Raw genomic sequence first — 21,685 nt, 5'->3', positions numbered from 1 at the left:
CAACTTACCGGTCCATTTCTTGAGATGAATTGTTCTCCAAAGTTTTCCCTCAAAATGGCCATAGAATCGCGAGCTGTGTGGCATGTAGCGCCATCTTGTTGAAACCACATGTCAACCAAGTTCAGTTCTTCCATTTTTGGCAACAAAAAGTTTGTTAGCATCGAACGATAGCGATCGCCATTCACCGTAACGTTGCGTCCAACAGCATCTTTGAAAAAATACGGTCCAATGATTCCACCAGCGTACAAACCACACCAAACAGTGCATTTTTCGGGATGCATGGGCAGTTCTTGAACGGCTTCTGGTTGCTCTTCACTCCAAATGCGGCAATTTTGCTTATTTACGTAGCCATTCTGTATTTTATACGGTTTTACACCAAGATCTTTGCGTAAAATCTTCCATGTGGTCGAATAACACAAACCCAATTGCTGCGAACGGCGACGAATCGACATTTCACGGTCTTCAGCAACACTCTCAGAAACAGACGCAATATTCTCTTCTGTACGCACTGTACGCATTCATGTGGTTGGTTTAATGTCCAATAAAGTAAACTGAGTGCGAAACTTGGTCACAATCGCATTAATTGTTTGCTCACTTGGTCGATTATGTAGACCATAAATCGGACGTAAAGCGCGAAACACATTTCGAACCGAACACTGATTTTGGTAATAAAATTCAATGATTTGCAGGCGTTGCTCGTTAGTAAGTCTATTCATGATGAAATGTCAAAGCATACTGAGCATCTTTCTCTTTGACACCATGTCTGAAATCCCACGTGATCTGTCAAATACTAATGCATGAAAATCCTAACCTCAAAAAAATCACCCTTTATATTTTCGGTCGTCTTTGACTAATACTATAGTATTGGAAGCAGCAACTTTCTTAGTTTTGCTTACTTCAAAAGTTTTCGGACACCGTTGAATTCGTGAGGAAAATCACGCAATATGTAAAGTTTTCTGTGAAAAACATCGCAAAAACCAATATTTTTTGGACGTAAAAATTCAAGGTCGTTTTCAAGCCCAAAAACGCTGTAACTCCTTCATTTTTTTCGAATTTCGAAAATTTTCTAGCATTCCGCAGTTCAAAATTCGAAGACGATTCGAACAATAAACAGAATTACTTAAAATTTCACATTTTATTTTTTTTAATTTTTTTTAGCAAAGGCCCCCTTATGAAAATTTTCAATTTTTGATGAGAAAATTTTTCGAGTTGAGTATACAGTATTGAAGATTACGGCAAAAAATTCGGTTTAGTGCAACTCTAATGTTTTTTCTTCAAAAAACAAGCTCAAAATCGCATAATTAATATCCAAAAATTGCTAAAAAAAAACATTTTTTAGCCAATCCTTACAAAATTTGGGAAGAAAGTTTTACTTGTGAATTTCAAAAATATACATATGCATCGCCCGATTTTTACTTCAAGAGCCTTTGCAAGCGTATTTCTTGCTTTCTTCTACCTCTACCACAATATGTGCGGTTATTCGTCGGAATCGGTTCAGATTTAGACATAGCTCCCATATATGTGTTTGTCCGATTTTAGCTTATACCGCAATAATTTTGTTATTTGTGGACCAGTCTTTATGAAATTTCGCATGAAGGTTTCTCTTATAACTCTACATATAACTGCTAAGTTTCTTAAAAATCGATTCAGATTTAGATATAGCTCCCATATATACGTATTTTCCGATTTTAACTTTTACGTTCTCTACAAGCGCATTTATCGGATCTACCGATTCTCCCGATACAGGGTATTGAGCTAATAAAAGGAACATTTTTCATCCGATTTAGATGAAATTTGAAACAGTGCGATTTGATAGACTTGTTTGCCGAATGTCGTCCAGATCGGACCATATTTGGATGTAGCTGCCATATAGACCGATCTCCCAATATAGAGTATTGTATAGAATATTGTGTAGAGTATCAGGTTCACATTCCCTATTTGGCCCAATCTGGACGTTATTCAACAAAAAGGTTTAAAGGGGTGTCAAAACGCACTGTTTCAAATTTCATCAAATCGGTTGAAAAATGCTCGTTTTACGGATCCAACACTCTATTTCGGGAGATCTTTCTATATGGTAGCTATATCCAAATATGATCCGATCTGGACGATATTCCACAAAAGGGTTAAGAGGGGTACTAAAACTCGCTGTGCCAAATTTCATCGAAATAGGATGAAAATGCTCCTTTTATTGGCTCATTACACAATATCGGGAGATTGGTATATATGGCAGTTATATCCAAATTTGGTCCGATCTGTACCATATTTGACAGGAACACACTATGCCAAATTTCATCGAATTCGGATAATAAATGGATCCTTTATGACTTCAATACCCTACATCGGTAGATCGGGTGGTCGGTCTATAGTCAGCTATAAACAAAAATAGTCCACCCATCTCTATGCATACTCAATCTGGTGTAGGGTATCAAATTGATAAATTTAATATTATGCCGGGATTTTTTCTGAAAATAAAAAATTAAAAAAATGTTTGATGCAATAAATATTTTCCGTAGAAATTGTAATTTTTTGAAATTTTAGACTTTACCGCCTCATCCAAAAATTCCTACCATCTCCATAGCCAATGCGTTTTCATAATTTTCAATATCCCAAAAAAAAAGATTGTGAAAACAAATTCTCAAATTAATTTTACAGCTATCACAACTGACACATAATCTCAAGTAGTTTTGCTCTCCTTTCTATTCCTTCCTGCAATAGAAGACTCAAACTAATAGTTTCTACAGTCCAAACTAAGATAAATGGGAAAATATGTTGGGTGGCATAAACAGATTTGTTTATTCAATCGTAAATCATCGAACATATCCTTGTTTGAAAGGACTTTCCTCCTACAGCCCAGCCAAAGTTACATAAAATCAGTGACCAATGTTTGAGTTGATAAAACTGAAATTAGCTACAAAAAATGAGAAAAAAACGAGAACTCCCCTCTTGACATCCCGTTGTGTTGATGTTAAACAGTTTAAATTTTTTCATTGCCACTATCACAAGGATTTGTATATGCCGTCTGTCCGGGCCTTGTAAGGTGGCTAAACATAATCTTAAGATTTACAGTGCGGTAGGTACCTTCATTCATTCTTTCACTCACTCAGTCACTCATGCTGAAGTGTTTTGGTTATGTGCCTGGATTGTCATTTTGGCATCTTGCATCTAAACAAATGCGCCGAAAAGTGTCACATTTCAAGGCACATCATCCCTGCTCACAAAATTAATTCCTTGGCACTCTCCAATGGTGTGTTCGGTTTCTTTCCAAACATTGATCTTGCCTTGGCGTTTAGATTACACAGCCACTTGAGATTTCCTTGGGGCTCTAAATGTGCAGTGTGTGTTGGAGTATCTTTTGTATGTGTCGGCTGTGTGTGAAAGTCTAATCACTTTCACAATGTCATTTTGGGGGTTAAAGGGAGGTGAGCGAGTGAGTGAGGGAGGGTTTTTAAGGAACGTGTGTAACTGATCTATCCATTTGTTTATACAATTAGCTGCAACATTGTAGCGTCAAGTCATCTCATGTCAGTCATAGTTAAATGCTTTACGTGATAAGATAGAGAAAAAGGGGTGTCTAAGGTCCTGGCGATATCCTCTCTTGTTTTGATTTAGGTGATGAAGATTTTGCTTCAATAAATAAATTCTCAATTTTTTTTTTGGAGCGAAGATCATCAAATTTTACAATTTTTGTTTGTTTCTCTTTCGAGACGAGCTCAATGATCGGAGATTGCAAATGGAAAAGGAAAGCCAAAGATTGGCAATTAAACTACTTCCGTGGTACACACGATTCTGTGCATCGGTTGAAGTTGTTTTGATGGCTTCCAACGCTAGACAACGGCAACGACTCTCACTATTGTGGGTGTGTGCCCAAGTTCGAATTCCGGCCTTACTCTGCCAAATTTTTTAATTTTGTTCCCCTTTTAGGGCGAAGATCATCAAATTCTACAATTCTAACCAGTTCCTCTTCTCACTATTCCTCCGTGTGCCCAAGTTCGAATTCCGGTGTGCTCTGCCAAATTTTTTAATTTTGTTCCCCTTTTAGGGCGAAGATCATCAAATCCTACAATTCTAACCAGTTCCTCTTTCGAGAACTGGAAAAGGAAAGCCAAAGATAGCAACACACACCAACCACTATGGGACGCGTTTCGTCTCTTGTTAGAAGATTTTTCAACCATATTAGGTATGATGGCTTCAAGGGCCGTGCGTTGGTATGTTGTATTTGAATCGTATTAATTGCGAAAACGAATCTATGATACAATTACCACATTAACCACGCTCGGCAACCCTGTCTATTAGCTGTACTTTTTCCCAATGCATGTGTTTTTGTGTGATGACAGACTTTTTTTCTGTGGCAATTACACTTCTTTCGTGGTAAACAGGATTCTGTGCATCTCTTTTTTTTAATTTGAACAAAATCACAAACATTAAAAGGAAAGGGGGTGTTGGAAACGGAATGACGAAGTAAATGTATGTACCACCGTCCTATGATACAGAGTATAAAAACGTGATTGAACCAGTATTCCACCCTGGTAAAAAATAAAAATACTTTAAAAAAAAAAAAAAAATAGAATCATGACAAAATCTTTAATTATCTACCTGTTCTCTTTGTTATGTGTGTTGCAAATGTTTGCATGCGCTCAAGCGCAGTGAGAAACACCGGAAAGCTGCAAAATCAACAGTTTGTAACCATATGCTCCACTCAACTGACTTAATTTTTGAAGAAATCACCGTTTGTCCCGATGATATAGCGGGGCTATGGCAAACCATAGGTTACTCCAAATCCGTACATGGGTACCAAAAGACTCCCTCAAGAAACCAATAATACGACAAGATTGTCAAAATGCCACTGAAGACAAGAATGCGGCTATATGCGAATATAAAGCAACCCTGTAGTCAGTAGCAATGCACCAGGCAAGATATAGGAGAGAAAGGACAAACATCTATGTCGCAGGCAGAAATAAAGGGAAGAAATTTTACCACAGAATTAAACACCAAAACGCATAGTTAGAATAAGATCAGCATACACCCAGAGAAATTAGCCCACTGATACCTTTTTTCTGTTACAGGAAACATTTTTGTTTTTTTTTTACTAACAAATTTCACTGAGTGTGGTAGTAATGCGGCTGAAAAACAATAAGGCAGTAGGAGACGATGGGTTACAAGCTGAACTATTAAGGACCGGGGGCTGAGGTGGTAAGGAATGTATATATGTCAGTCAGAATAGGTAAAGGACAACGAGAGCTCTTGATTTGTAAGTTGAACTATTTAAGACCTTAAGCGACATGCTAATCAGGAGTGTGCAACAGTTTGTCTGTGTAATCTGGTACCTGATGGTTGGAGCCTCATAATACTATCTCCCGTATAGAAGAAGAAAGACATGAGATTGTGTAACATTTAGAGGGGAATAAGTCTCATTCCCATCGTATGAGAGATTAAAATTTAGAGGCCCAATCTGGACGTTATTCGGTAAAAAGTTTAAGAGGGGTTCCGTTTCAAATTTCATCAAAATCGGATGAAAAATGCTCTTTTTATGGGCTCAATACTCTATATCGGGAGAACGGTCTATATGGCAGCTATATCAAAATGTGGTCCGATCTGGCCGATGTAGGACACAAAGGTGTAGAGGTCCATCAAAACTCATTGTTTCAAATGTCATCAAAATCGGATGAAAAATTTTCCTTTTATGCGTATTAGGCTAGGCTGGATAAGAATGAGGATGATACCAGACTTAGTCGTCTAGTTATACGCCGAGGTCGTAATACGGCCCATTGTGATCTCTCAATAGCCTTTCTCTCTCAGATCCAGATAGTTTAAGGGACACCGCCAATGATTCCGGCACATTTCATCAATGTACCCCTTCGTACCACTTTGATGATAACTTCAATGATAGGATGAAAGATTTTAATCCATCTAGATAACTCCTCCAATACCTGAAGACAAAAGATTCTCATATAAATTTTTCCTACCGTGACTTATGCCGAATGAAGCAGAGGAAATGACAAAAATCCTCCGCAGAGTCAGTTCCCTGGCTTTAGTGGTAGATGTGATCATTTCTTATGCCTATGCGAGTCATATGTGTAACTTCTTATATCCTGTTATAATTCTTATAACCGTTCCTAGATGAATCTTCTTCCATTATTCTTTGTATGCCTATAAAGAGATACTGGGCAAAGAACTATTGTAGAAAAACTGAAATATAGGTGATGGAAAATGAGCGATAGTATCAATACCATCGATATTTATTATAAGAAATATCGAAAACATCGTACGTTGCGATTATCGATAGTTTTCCAGCTCTACTACAGGATCCGATACCCTGACTTAATTCAATCTCCATCTGACCTCTGCAAATTACCAGCAAAAGGGACGTCCTTTGCCATCAATTTCCTTAATCTCGAGGTTTCATTGTTTAATTCCTTCTTGTAGACCCTCAGTTTGTCCCTATAGATCACCCATAACTTTCTGTCGGCACTTATACTTGCCGCATTGAACGCCTTTCTTGCATCAGTTCTGAGTAACCTGAGATCCCTATTCTACAATGTTTTGTTCTTTCTATTTCTGGGCCTCCTGGCCAAACAAGCTAGCTTATAGCCGAATGTCATCTCTCTATTGATCTTTGTTGTCTGTACCACGTAATCAATGTCAGTTTGAAGGTTTTTGGGGTGGAAGTTAACTGCGGTGCTCTGATTGTTGGGTTACTATAAGGGTGCGAACAAAAATTTACTTTATTCGGCACAACCATCTCGGAGTTCTTGAATTTGTCATCTGGCTGGACACCACTGTTCCGAAGCACAAAATTATATTTTGATATCAACAAATATAAAATTTTAAACTAAAAAATTTAAAATTTCTTCCAAGATCCATCGCTTGCCTCCCCTGCCATGTGCCTATGAACGTATTCCCATTAAAATTGTACAGCTCCTGCTTATATGTGGCAACAACATCAGAGGTAAATTAAAGAACAGCGCCAGAACATTCAGCTCTAGGATTTGTTTCCCCTTCCTGATATGCTGCATATTTGCTGCACCAACATCATTGTTTCTCATTTCGTTTGGTATTCAATGCATTTGGAATTTTTACATTCAACATTCAAGTGGTTAAATGATCTTTGATGTTACCAAGTCAAGCATTACACACCTCCTTCTTGTTTTTTGTTTAGATTCTATTTTGTGGTATTTTATGAGGTTTTCTGTTAAGAAAAAACTCCATAAATGTTTATGCACCATGCCATAACCCATACCCCAAGTTTATGAAGGAGGAGGTATCTGCTCGCTCTCAGCCTTATATGTGAAGTGTTTATTTTTGGTAGGATTTTGAGTACTTTTTTATGTAGGTTCGCTCAAGGTATGTTTACACTTTAATTTTCAACGCTCCGCCCCCTCCGAGTGAAACATTGTATGGAGTTTATCTCTATGGGTAGCGTTGAAGCCTTTTGGATATGGCACGTGTAATGCAATTGAAGTTGGATTTTTGTTATTGTTCTGCATCTTTCAATGCTGATATATGTTTTACGAAAAAAATAAGTAGTAAAGTTGGGAAAAAAACAATATCGCAATAGGAAAAAATTGCTTCTTATGCAAAATTACTAATCTTCTTATATATAAAATGGATTTGTGTTTGTTTGTATGTATGTTCCGTATAGACTCAAAAACGGTTGAACCGATTTTCTTGAAATTTTTACAGATGGTGGATAACGATCCCGTGGTGAAAATAGCGTAATTAATTTTTTTTATATCTGAAGGGGGGACGGACCCTCCCCCTTACCCTACTTTTTAGAAACACCAGATCTCAGAGATGGGTACTGCGATTTAAGCGAAATTTTTGTGTGCTCTCTTATAGTAACCTAAAACAAAAATTTGGTATCCAAATTTCGAATGGGGTACCTAGGGGCCCGCCCTCACACCCAAAAAACTACCGAATATATATATACACCATTAACGACAATATGGGACTCAAATGAATGGTATTTAAAATTAGAAAGTGTATCTGATATTCAATTGTTGGACCAAGTGCGTGGGGGACTATCCTAACCCCCAAAACACCCTAAATCGGACATATTTACTGACCATCAAATGAAAGGTATTTGCGAGTATAATACGAATCTGGTATCCATATGGGACCAAAAACACCCCCCAAACAGTACCTATTTACTGAACATGGCAATATGGGGCTCAAATAAAAGGTATTTGAGTTCAAAATAGGAATCTGATATCCAAATGTGGGATCAAGTGTTTGGGGGGCCACCCCTTCCCAAAAAACACCCCAAAGAGGACAAATTTGCGACAGTAGCAATATGGGGCTCACATGAAGGGTCTTTGGGAGTAAAGCACAAATCTGATATCAATATTCGTGAAAAAGTGCCTACGGGGCCACCCGAACCTTATAACATCACCCAAATAAAGCTTATTTGCTTACCATTGCAATCTGGGGCTCAAATAAAAGGTATTTTAGAGTAGAACCTGAATTTAATATATATTTTCAGGGCCAAGTCATTGAGTGGGCGCACCATCCCCGAAAACACCCCCCAAACCGGTCATGTTTGACGACTATGGGAGTATGGAGCTCAAATAAAAGGTATTTGGACGTATTTGTTCACCTTGACAATTTGGGTCTTAGAGAGTGTGGAGCTCGATTTTGATAGTTTTTAGGGCCCATACCCCAAATCGGACATATTTGCTGACTTTTGCAATAAGGGAAAGGTATTTGAGATTGGAAAGCAAATTTAATATCCAACTTTGAGGCCAATGGCAATATGGGGTTCAAAATAATCATATTTGAGGGTAGAGCACGATGCTGATGTATTTTCAGGGCAATGTGTTTGGGGATCACCCCACTTACCGACCTTGTCAATATGGGGCTCAAATGAAAGGTATTGTGGAGTAGAGAACGAAATTGATACCCACTTTCGGGACCAATTTTCTACCCATTCCAATAACACCCCTCAAAGAGTACAAATTTACCGACCATGGCAATATGTGGCTCAAATAAAACGTATTAGAGATTGGATAACGAATTTGATAAGCAACTATGGGAACAAGTCATTGGGGGACGCCTCATAAAAGGTATTTGGACGTATTTGTTCACCTTGACAATTTGGGTCTTAGAGAGTGTGGAGCTCGATTTTGATAGTTTTTAGGGCCCATACCCCAAATCGGACATATTTGCTGACTTTTGCAATAAGGGAAAGGTATTTGAGATTGGAAAGCAAATTTAATATCCAACTTTGAGGCCAATGGCAATATGGGGTTCAAAATAATCATATTTGAGGGTAGAGCACGATGCTGATGTATTTTCAGGGCAATGTGTTTGGGGATCACCCCACTTACCGACCTTGTCAATATGGGGCTCAAATGAAAGGTATTGTGGAGTAGAGAACGAAATTGATACCCACTTTCGGGACCAATTTTCTACCCATTCCAATAACACCCCTCAAAGAGTACAAATTTACCGACCATGGCAATATGTGGCTCAAATAAAACGTATTAGAGATTGGATAACGAATTTGATAAGCAACTATGGGAACAAGTCATTGGGGGACGCCTCATCCCATAAACTCCCCTTAAACCAAAGGCAATATGGGGTTTAAATTAATGGTATTTGAGAGAAGAGCATGATGCTGATATTATGCTCTCATCCCCGAAAACACCCTTAAATCGGACATCATGAGAAAATCGGGCTCAAATAAAGTATTTTTAGAATGGAGTACACCTAACATCCATACTTAAATAACCCAATCCAAACTTAGACCAATAGAGGTCATTAGGGATTCAGATTAAGGCATTTATATTGCTACACTGTTAGTCAAGAGATATACATTTACTATTTTCGTAGCATGGCATTCAATTAAACCTCTTTAATTGTCGAAAATAAATATTCAAAGGATAATTTTGTTCCATATAAAGTAAAAGAAGGCGCAGAAGGAGCCGGCCCTGTCCAGCAAGTTATATATAAAATTAAATAGTAAAATTCAACGTTCATCATCTTTTCATATAACTTATTTGATGCAAACGGATGATTGAGATATATTACCAATAACAAAAAGGAATTATTTCTTTCTTTTTCTTCTGTTTTTTTTTTTATAAATTGTAACCAGTGATTCTTTCTATACACAAAGAAAAAAAATAAAAATCGATTTCAATCACAAAATTAATTGATCCAATTAATGTTTTAATTGAACCAGCTTCAATCACGAAAATGATTATATCAATCAACGTCATTAGAAAAGTGATTAAAAAAAATTTCATTAAAAAAAATCGCATATTCGATTAAAAATTATTGAAAATTAATCCGTGTTAATCCAGTACGTAGAACCGGCTGCCATAGTATTGCTATTTATTTGTCGAAAGGTGGGACGTATGGGACTTTTAAATATCCTTCCCTTTAATTGTAGGGAAAAAAGTCTTTAATTAAATTTTCTTAAGCATGATACTTGAAAATGTTTTAAGATTCGATTAAAAAAATGATTGAATCAATTAGTTTATAATTACAACGATTATGATTGGAACCGAATTTTCAGGTTCAAATAAAAAATTAATTGCATCAATTATATTGTTAATTTAATATGATTGAGTCAAATGATTTTTTAATTGAAACGATTTGATTTGCAATTAAATTTTTAATTGAAAAATTTTTTGGGATTTTTTTCTGTGTACACACCAAAACATCCATGTTCATGCTTTGGTTCATGTAATTTTTGTCTTGGTATGGTTTGGTATGTCATGGCTAATGATAATTTCCATAACCATCTGTGTAACTAATGATGTTTTACAATGAATTCTTGACATTTTGTTACGATTGCCGAGATTTGTGCCTGTCAAAAAACTGTCACATGAAGAAGGGCATCACTTGATTTGACAGTCAAATGATGGAACACCAGCAATACACACTTACATATGGTCTTTTTTTTTCTCTTTACAGGGAAATATTGAAGAAAATGACACTACAAATCGATTAATGTAGTCAAGGTCAAGGGTGAGTGTGAAATTCCTTTAATTATAATTTGAATTTGATCTATGATGTTTAAGTATAGATGCATCTACATCGCACCAAGTCCTTATACGGCTTTGCGCTGTGTTGTATAAATAATTTTAGTGTTTACAAAACGAAAACAAAATATTTTTGTTGTTGATTTCTTAATGTATGATATGTTTATTCCAATAAAAATAAAATAGAGAAAATATAACATGTACACAATTGGAGTCAGAATAAATCGGGAGTTGGTGTTTATGGCAATTGTACCTGTAGATTTTTTCAAAATTTTGAAAAATACATTTTTAAATCTAATTTCTATCGTAAAAGGTATAACATTTTTATTATACCCTCCACCATAGGATGGGGGATATACTAATTTCGTCATTCTGTTTGTAACTACTCGAAATATTCGTTTGAGACCCCATAAAGTATATATATTCTTGATCGTCGCGACATTTTATGTCGATCTAGCCATGTCCGTCCGTCCGTCTGTCTGTCGAAAGCACGCTAACTTCCGAAGGAGTAAAGCTAGCTGCTTGAAATTTTGCACAATTACTTCTTATTAGTGTAGGTTGGTTGGTATTGTAAATGGGCCATATCGGTCCATGTTTTGATATAGCTGCCATAAAAACCGATCTTGGGTCTTGACTTCTTGAGCCTCTAGAGTACGCAATTCTTATGTGATTGGAATGAAATTTTGGACATAGTGTTTTGATATCACTTCCAACCACTGTGCTAGGTATGGTCCAAATCGGTCCATAACCTGATATAGCTGCCATATAAACCGATCTTGGGTCTTGACATCTTGAGCCTCTAGAGAGCTCAATTCTCATCCGATTTGGCACAAATTTTGTACAACGGCTCCTCCCATGGCCTTCAACATACGTGTGCAATATGGTCAGAATCGATCTATAGCTTGATACAGCTCCCATATAAACCGATCTCCCGATTTTGCTTCTTGAGCCCCAGTTTTGCAAACGATTTGTTTGATTAGTTCATGTTTTGAAAATGACAACGAGGCGCTTTCATATACAGTGAGTACAGCGAGTAATTTCTTATAACAGTGATTAATGCTATAAGCTATGAATTCGAGATAAAAATACTCCCTAGTGCTGAATGGTGGCTGTTTTTCAAGATTATCTACTCAACATCAACTTGTTCGTTTTACTCTATCTTTAGTGTCTCGCTCTTCAGCTTTTGTGCAGGTCTTTGCTATGTATATATCGCCCGATTTTCACTCCTAGAGCCACTGCAAGCGCATTTATTGACAAATCTTCCAAAAATTTTGTACAACGGTTTTCTCGACGACTACAACAAAAAAAAAAAAAGATTGCTTGAAATCGGTCCAGATTTAAATATAGCTCCCATATATATCTTCGACCGATTTTGTGAAATATTGCAATAAAATGCTCATTTGTTAGCCGATTCTCTCACTTAGAATTACTTGCAAAATTGAGATAGTTAAAAATGATCATGTGATGAAAATTGTGCACTTTTATATTTCAATGCCAGAAGGGGGTTGTGTGAGGAATTTCGCTGCAACTGAACAACCCAAAACGGTATGTAGCGCGATCTGGTAATATGGGGTCTCGAATGTAAGGCGAACGAATCTGACAAAAAAAAATGACGTCAAGTGTTGGTGTTGAAGGGGTCATCCTATTTTCTTAGACACCTATCTTGACAATGAGGTTTTTACAAGAAGACTACGAACCTTACTTTGAAATATGGATTCAACCTTCAGAAATTTTTACCCCAAAAAACCACCAACGGACATGTAGCCTTACTATATATAGAATAGAGTAGGAGTTTGACATCGAAAGGGTCTCCAAAACTGCTCGAAGGACATATTTCCGATTCAAAAAAATCAAGGTCTAAATGAAAGGATTTTAGGAGTAGAGTACGAACGTAACATTGAAACATTTAACAAGCGGCTGAGAGTCCGTCTTATACCTAAGTTGGCATGTAGCCAAATAATGGCAATATTCAAATAAGGGTATATGGCAGCAGTGTAAAAATTTGTTCCGTCCACATAAAAAAGATCTAAACAGTAAGCATGGTAAGCACCTGAAATGGCTGGCCACCTTCACTTCCCACCAAACGGATATATAACCCGATAATAACAATATGGGACATTAATTATGCTGATCACTTATATCCGAATAACTGATAGACAAATAAAAGAAGATATACTACTCACTGTTCCAAATAAATCCTATACCGGGATATCGGTCTATATTTATACCTAAATATAATCCGATCGAGAGGAGGCCACCGTAGCGCAAAGGTTAGCATGTCCGCTTATTAAGCTGGCGTTCGAATCCTGAAGTGAACATCCTCCCCTCCTTATGCTGGTGACATTTGTGAGGTACTGAACCATTTGGTATGGCAGCCATGTGTAAACTTCTCCACAAAGAGGTGTCGCACTGCGGCATGCTGTTCAGACTCGGCTATAAAAAGGAGGCCCCTTAACATTGAGCTTAAACTTGAATCGGACAGCACTCCTGTTCCTTAATGGAACGTTCATGGTCAAATTTGCATAATCCGATCGAGGCCATATTGGCAAGGATGATGGGCCTAGAATAACTCGCCGTTTGAAATTTCAGCAAAATAAGATAATAAATTCGTCTTTTATGGGCTCAAGACACGAAATCGTAATATTGGTCCATAGGACAGCTATATCTATATATACAAGTTAAAAAATTATGGAACATACATTTCGCCATTGGTGGCATTGCAATTTTATTTCGCTTGTTGACCAAAAAATTTTTGGCTCATACATAGAAAAAAATTTGCTCATACCTGTACTAGTACCGGTTGGATCCACCTACTCTTAGCGCACATTTTGCTAAAGTTACCTTTCTTCTTTTTATAAAATCCAATTTTCCACAAAATAAAATCAGGAATATATCTTTAAAATTAAAAATATTTACAATTTATTAATCTTCTTTTCTTAATAAAATTATCTAAAGAGTAAAACATACAGATGGTGTAAGAGAGACAGGGAAAGAGAGAAATTATGACAACAGATGTCAGGGATGCTTTCTTTGGCTTTAATTTTGGCCGAAGAGAAATATTCAATGTTAGAGATTACAGAGATGGGGTTTTAATACTTTGTTCTCTTATCGTGAAATGAGAAACTTAAATACACATAGATTAGATGACACACATTGAAATACTATTGAACTTATCGAACCTTTAATACTATAACATTGTTACTGTTCTTTGGCGGCCAATGAGAGATGGTTGGTTGGAGAAGGCCCTTTTATCTTGGCACTAGGTCAATATAGCCACCAGGTCTCATCATTTGATGTGCTGCAGATCCATAAAAAGTCTGATAACTACTCATGCCATAGGAATTGGCTGAAGCAGAGACACCATTGCCTCCCAGGACCCCGCTGCTATTAGGGTTGCCAATGCCATGAGCATGGCTGTGGCTATGGCTTTGTCGCATATGTCCTGCAACCTTTATTTTCTCATAGGGATTACCATAGCTGTGACCATGATAGTGAGGATTGTGATAGATGGGTCCATAATTACTATTGTCTGCGGCATAGGCCTGACCCAAAGAGGAGTAGAGATTGGCCGAACTCATTACCTGGCTGGTAGCTGAGGCGGCGGCGGCAGAGTGGCTGTGATGGTGGTGCTGTTGCGGCGAGCTCTGTGATATAACCTGAGAGTTGAGATTCAAATTGAGATGAGTGTGATGGGCATGAGGTGAGGAGGTCATGAGGCCTGTGCTGGATGAGGAAAGCGATGACGCAAGGCCACTATTGCCCACTGCAGCTGCCGAAGAAGCTGCCGCCGTTGCGTTAGCATTATTCTGGCTGCTGTGACCATATGGCGAACTGCTGCTGTGATGCGAATGATCCGTTTTGGGTGAAATGCAATTGCTGTTTAGCAAGCCATTATGTGCATGACCATTAGGCGTTTGATAGCTTATGAGATCGGGCGAGGTGCCAGTGGTGGAGGGTGTGGATGGTGTATTGCTCATGGCATGATGAGAGGGTGATGTGACGATCATGGCACTGTGATTGTGGCCATCAATATCTGTGGCACTTGCCGTGGTGGCATCTTTGTGACCATTCTTCAGTGGGTGCTGTGCATGTTGATGGCTGTGGTGATGCTGATGCTGTTGATGGTGTTGTTGCTGCTGTTGTTGCTGTTGATGATGCTGCTGTTGATGTTGTTTCATTCGGGCATGACTTTCATGACTCATTTGATTCATTGCCATGCCGCTGTTTGGTGGTCTGGAAAAAACAAAACGACAAAAGTAAGAAAAAAGTAAAAAAAAACATATTCCAACATCAGTACGAGTATCTTCAAAATTTATATCTCTTTTGCATATTGATTTCGGAATGAACAAGAGAAAAAAAAACGTATAAACAATTATAATTGTTTCTTTGCCCGTCCACCAAGCCAAAAGATTGTGCGACTTTTCTTCACATGTATGTATGTATATACGACTGGGAGATGGCCGCATGTTTGTGTATATGCATGTGTAAAAGTATTGTGTGCTTTTATTGTTGTTATTAATAATATTTTTTTGTTGGCTTCATTTCGTTATTATTTCAAAAAAAATCTCTAAGAAAATATTAAATTGTGAAGTGTGTTTGTTATTTTTGGCTTCCCCAGAAAAAGGGCCCTTTTCATTTCAATCGTAAATTGTTTATAAAATGGCCCATTTAATAGCATCAAAATACGCAGTAGACTCAAATGGCCTATCATACACTAAGGCCTCGTTTAACGAGTTTCATGTGATTAATAAGGATGCAGGGTCTTTGGAAGTAGAATACAAATCTGGCATCCAGTTTTGAAACAAGCATCTAGACTTGTAGATTATGTAACTCAAATACCTGTGAGAGTAGAGATTGAATCTGTCCTGGAATTTTGGGACCAATTATCTGAGGGCCGCACTAAATTCAAAACGGACATCTTATATTGGGTTACCCAAAAAGTAATTGCGGATTTTTTAAAAGAAAGTAAATGCATTTTTAATAAAACTTAGAATGAACTTTAATCATATATACTTTTTTTACACTTTTTTTCTAAAGCAAGCTAAAAGTAACAGCTGATAGCTGTGAAAAAATTTGTCAACGCCGACTATATGAAAAGTCCGCAATTACTTTTTGGGCAACCCAATATATAAAAGTCACAAGTGATTCAAAATTTTCCGATTCCGTAGGTTGCTGCGGGAGGATCCAAATAGCCGACTATATTAAGTAGATTTATATTAGACTGTCGCATGCTAAAAAGGAAAATTTTTTTTCTCGGTGTCCACATACGGACAATCGGTACATAAAGGATACGCGGACAGGCGGACATGGCTTAACCTAAGCAGGACGAACTACTGTGTCGAACCATACACTGCATTGCAGCTACGGTGGTGACGCAGGGTACAGTTTACGTTCTGACTAGGGTGTAGATTTATTTGTAGTTTTAGATTGTTCGTATAATCGATCATTGGAAAATTCAACATTTAATCGAAAAGGACCGAAAGATGTTGTCGATTAACTGATTAATCAATTTGTATGTCTAATAAAATAAAACAGCATATTTTCTGAGATGTTATCCCTCAAATATTTTGCATATATGTTAGGTTAGGTTGAAAAGAGGGTGCAGATATTAATCCATGCCACTATGGACATACACCTAAGTCAGTAATCGGCTTGTTGTGCGCTCTTAAGACTATAAAGTAACCTCTAAAAAGAAAATTTTAAGTTAGGAATTCCATGCTACTTACAAAATCCTAAATTGTTTTCACTACCACTCCCCTAAGTTGGTGTCTGGTATTGTGTCTCCACCTAAGTGCCAGTATCTTTTAGACGCGAAAACCGGGCAATGACAAAGGAAATGCTCCAACGTCTCATAATCTTCCCCGCATGCCCTACACATGCTATCACTCGCTGCACCGATTTTACATAAGTGAGTCCGTAGTCCTATGTGTCCCGTTATGACGTTAATAGCTATACTGACCTCCTTCTTACTTCCTGTCAGTAATAGCCTCGTCTTCTCCTGATCTGGATCCCCCCATAGGATTTTCGCCGTCCTTCCAATCGTTTCGCTGTTCCACAATGTTGCATGCGCCGTCCTCGCCCACTCCCTTAACTCGCACTGCGTCGGCCCGAAAGGCTTCGGATTAACCAAGTTTATTGAGGGCAGTCCTTTGGTCTTCACCGCTAAATTGTCTGCGCTTTCATCGTTTTTTATCGTTTTGTTTATATTTCGAGACGAGCCAGAGATCACAGCACACACCAACCAATATTGGACGCGTTTCGTCATTTGGTTCGAATAGCTCATCGGCCATATTAGGAGTGGAGGCTTCAAGTACCATTTATTGGTAGGTCGTTCTTATACCGTATATACCGCGAAAACACGTCTATGGTGTAAGCACGACACTAACACAACTCTGGCACCTTTCATACTAATGTGACACTTTCACTATAACTAAGATATTTCCAAAGACAACCACACTTTGAAGGCTTTGAAAGATTTGGATCGACCTATTAATAGTGTGTTGGCAATCAGTGCAAGATTCAGCGCGGACTTTATGACCAAATGTCACCGCCGATGGGTCAGTTCTTGCTCCCAATACCGACCACAATCTTAAAAAAGAGATATCTTTACCAATTTCACAGTAAAAGAAGAATTTTGGCAATTTTCGATTTTGAAAAAATGTGAGGTGTGTCAACCGCCAAATCGGTATATGTTTTGATATAGCTGCCATATAAACCGATCGTGGGTCTTGACTTCTTGAGCCTCTAGAGGGCCCAATGCTTATCCGATTTAACTGAAATTTTGCACGTAGTATTTTGGTATCACTTTCAACAACTGTGCTAAGTATGATTCAAATCGGTACATAACCTGATATAGCTGCCATATAAACGGATCTCGGATCTTGACTTCTTGAACCTCTAGACGACGCAATTCTAATCCGATTTGGAAGAAACTTCGTACAACGGCTTCTTTCATGACCTTCTACATACGTGTCTAATATGGTCTGAATCGATCAATAGCTTGATGCAGCTCCCATATAAACCTAACTCCAGATTTTGCATCTTGAGCCCCTACAAGGCGCAATTCATATCCGAATGAACTGAAATATTACACAGCTGAAAATATTTTGATGTTTTCGACAGAATTCAAACTCAGACGTTTTTTGTCTTAGACACACCTCCTGGTGCATAGATTCACCAGGGTGGCCATAATCATAAATTCAAGAAAGTTCAAATAAGTTGTACGATTTTCTTACTAATTTTTAACTCTTTGCTTGCTTTAAATTTTTGACCACCTCAACTCACAACTACTCGTCAATCGAGGCCTCAGTGTTTAAATAAATTTGAATTATGGCTTCGTCAAAGCAGAAAAGTGGGGGCGCATATCGTTAACACTTGGCCATAATTCACAAGAATTCCTTTATTCTTTTGCAGTTTGTGTGCTTTTGCCAGCCACATTTGATGGAATTTGTTTAGTTAATGAATTGTTTGGTATTTGCTTGGCTTTTGGTTTCATTTCGTTTCAATTCAATTCAGCCACAACACACTTAAATTTTTCTCACTCTTAGGCTTCTCCACAAATTTTGGGCATTTTTTGTTTTTTGTAGTGTGTTTGGGAATTCCTTCAGATGCGCCGAGCTAGAGCAGGCTAACACACTAGCCTGGCACACACGGCGCATCTGTTTATAAGCAGATGTACCATCATCACCATACGAATGGATAAATCAAAACAAAAATCCGTTTAGTTTTTTTTTTTTTTTGACTACAAGCGCAATAAATATTGGATTTTATTTCCTAATGTATTGGAATTTAATAAAAGCAAAAAACGAAAACAACAAAAATTGAAAAATGAGGTACTTACGCATCACTCGTTCCATCATCTCTAAAGCCCTTGGCAAATGGATTGCTGACAATTTTCAATTGTGTAACCTTAAAAACAAGGGAAATGAAGAAAATTAAAACAAAATCTCATTATTACAAACTCATGTAATTGAATTTTATTATTTGAACTTTGAAATTGCTCTTTTTTTGCCACAAACACTTTCTTGGCTATGAACAGCCATAATAAAATGCCAAGAATTTTAATTATTTTAGACTATCAAAAATGCTGTAGGTAGTAAAGATTGTACAGAACAAAGACCTGCATAAAACACTGCAAGTGAACAACAAATTCTTACAAAATTTCACAAATGCAAACATTACACTTATAAGAATATGCACTTTGTACATGAACACTAGGGGGGGTTAAAAAAATTATTACTAAACACGTAAAAGCGTGCTAAGTTCGGCCGGACCGAATCTTATATATCCTCCATCATAGATCGAATTTGTCGAGTTCTTTTTCCGATATCTCCTTTTAGGCAAATAAAGGATAAAAGAAAAATAATTGATTCAATATTGGAGCTATATCAAATTATAGTCCGTTTCGGACCATAATTGAATTGAATGTTAAAGATCATAGTAGAAGTCATTGTGTAAAATTTCAGCCAATTCGAGTAAGAATTGCGCCCTTTAGGGCCTCAAGAAGTAAAATAAAGAGATCGATTTATATGGGAGCTGTATCAGGCTATAGACCGATTTGGACCATATTTAAGAAGTATGTTGAAGGTCATGGGAGAAGTCGTTGTACAAAATTTCAGCCAAATCGGAAAAAAACTATGCCCTCTGGAGGCTCAAGAAGTCAAGATCCCAGAACGGTTTATATGGCAGCTATACATATTTGAACCATATTTGACACAGTTGTTGGAAGTCATAACATAACACCTCATGCAGTCAAATCGGATAAGAATTGCGCCCTCTAGTACCTCAAGAAGTCAAGATTCAAGATCGGTTTATATGGCAGCTATATCAAGTTATGGACTGATTTAAAACATACTTAGCACAGTTGTTGGAAGTCACATCGAAACACGTTGTGCAAAATTCAGTCAAATCGGATAGGAATTGCGCCCTTTAGACGCTCAAGAAGTCAAGACCCCAGTTAGATTCATATGACAGCTATATCAGGTTATGGACCGATTTTAACTATACTCAGCACAGTTGTTGGAAGTCATAATAAAACACCTCATGCAAAATTTCAGCCAAATCGGATAAGAATTGTGCGCTCTAGTGGTTCAAGAAGTCAACATCCATGATCGGTTTATATGGCAGCTATATCAAAACGTGGACCGATATAGCCCATTTACAATTCCAACCGACCTACACTAATAAGAAGTATTTGTACAAAATTTCAAGTGGCTAGCTTAATTCCTTCGAAAGTTAGCGTGCTTTCGACAGACAGACGGACGGACAGAGGGACCGACATTGCTTTAATTTGACTTAAAATGACATGACGATCAAGAATATATATACTTTATGGGGTCTTAGACGAATATTTCGATGAGTTACAAACAGAATGACGAAATTAGTATACCCATCCTATGGTGGATGGTATAAAAAGATGTGTGGCTTACAATCTACTCTAGATGGAATGGCATGTGAAACACCATAATCCATTTGACATTGCCCGGATGATATTTCTTGGTCGAAATTGAAATCGGGAAACGGATAGTCAGTGAAATGCTTCTAGCAACAAATCACTTTTGTTGACTTTATGTTCTTTGCTATGCTATTGTTTGAATAGAAAGCATTAAACAATGGTCTAAAGCCGGACAATATCCAGCAATGGAATCTCAAAAAACAAATAAAAAGGCGTTAAGTTTGTTCGTTAGTAGCAATATCAAAAAATAAAACGATCTGAACCATATACGACGCGGATTTCGGAAAGCCTAACATAAGTCACTGTGTCGAATTTCGGCGACATCGGACAATAAATGCGCCTTTTATGGTTCCAAAACCTTAAATCGAGAGATCGGTCTATATGGCAGCTATATCCAAATCTGGACCAATCTCAGCCAAATTGAAGAAGAATGTCGAAGGGCCTCACACAACTCACTATCCCAAATTTCGGCAAAATCCGACAATAAATGCGCCTTTTATGGGTCCAAAACCTTAAATCGAGAGATTGGTCTATATGGCAGCTATATCCAAATCTGAACCGATCTGAGCCAATTTGAAGAAGAATGTCGAAGGGCCTAACACAACTCACTGTTCCAAATTTCGGCGGCATCGGACAATAAATGCGCCTTTTATGGGCCCAAAACCTTAAATCGAGAGATCGGTCTATATGGCAGCTATATCCAAATCCGGACCGATTTGGGCCAAGATGCAGAAAAATGTCGAAGAGCCTAACACAACTCAATGTCTTTAATTTCGGCGTAATCGGACAATTAATGCGCCTTTTATGGCCCCAAAAACCTTAAGTCGAGAAATCGGTCTATATGGCAGATATATCCAAATCTAGACCGATCTGTGCCATATTGCAAAAGTATGTCGAGGATCTTAACTTAACTCACTGTCTAAAATTTCGTCGAAATCGGACAATAAATGCGCTTTTTATGGACCCAAAACCTTAAATCGAGAGATCGGTCAATATGGCAGCTATATCCAAATCTGGACCGATCTGGGCCGAATTGCAGAAAGATGTCGAGTCCCAAATTTCAGCAAAATTGGATGATAAATGTGGCTTTTATGGCCCTAAGACCCTAAATCCGCGGATCGGTCTGTATATATATAGACCGATATAACCCAATTTCGATCCTTACCTATAGCGTGATTTCAACAGATAGACGGACAGACGGAGGGACATGGCTAGATCATCTTAGTATATCATCAGAATATAAATACTT

At 37.7% G+C, this 21,685-nt stretch overlaps 1 protein-coding gene across 1 annotated transcript in view; it reads right to left on the bottom strand.

Moving 5' to 3' along the window:
- Positions 1–13,873: 13,873 nt before the first annotated feature.
- LOC106087823 (T-box transcription factor TBX1) overlaps positions 13,874–21,685 on the bottom strand; it is a 28,891-nt gene continuing 21,079 nt past the window's right edge. The window contains exons 6-7 of the mRNA XM_013252999.2: positions 18,823–18,890; positions 13,874–15,215 (exon numbers count right to left, since the gene is read on the bottom strand). Coding sequence (XP_013108453.2) covers positions 14,231–15,215; positions 18,823–18,890 — 1,053 coding nt within the window. The 3' untranslated portion in view covers positions 13,874–14,230. The remainder of the gene's footprint in view (positions 15,216–18,822; positions 18,891–21,685) is intronic.

This window comes from Stomoxys calcitrans, chromosome 4, assembly GCF_963082655.1.
Source record: "Stomoxys calcitrans chromosome 4, idStoCalc2.1, whole genome shotgun sequence".
In the NCBI taxonomy this organism is placed as follows: domain Eukaryota; kingdom Metazoa; phylum Arthropoda; class Insecta; order Diptera; family Muscidae; genus Stomoxys; species Stomoxys calcitrans.
The sequence above is the reverse complement of the archived record's forward strand: the minus strand, read 5'-3'. Positions and strand labels throughout refer to the sequence as shown.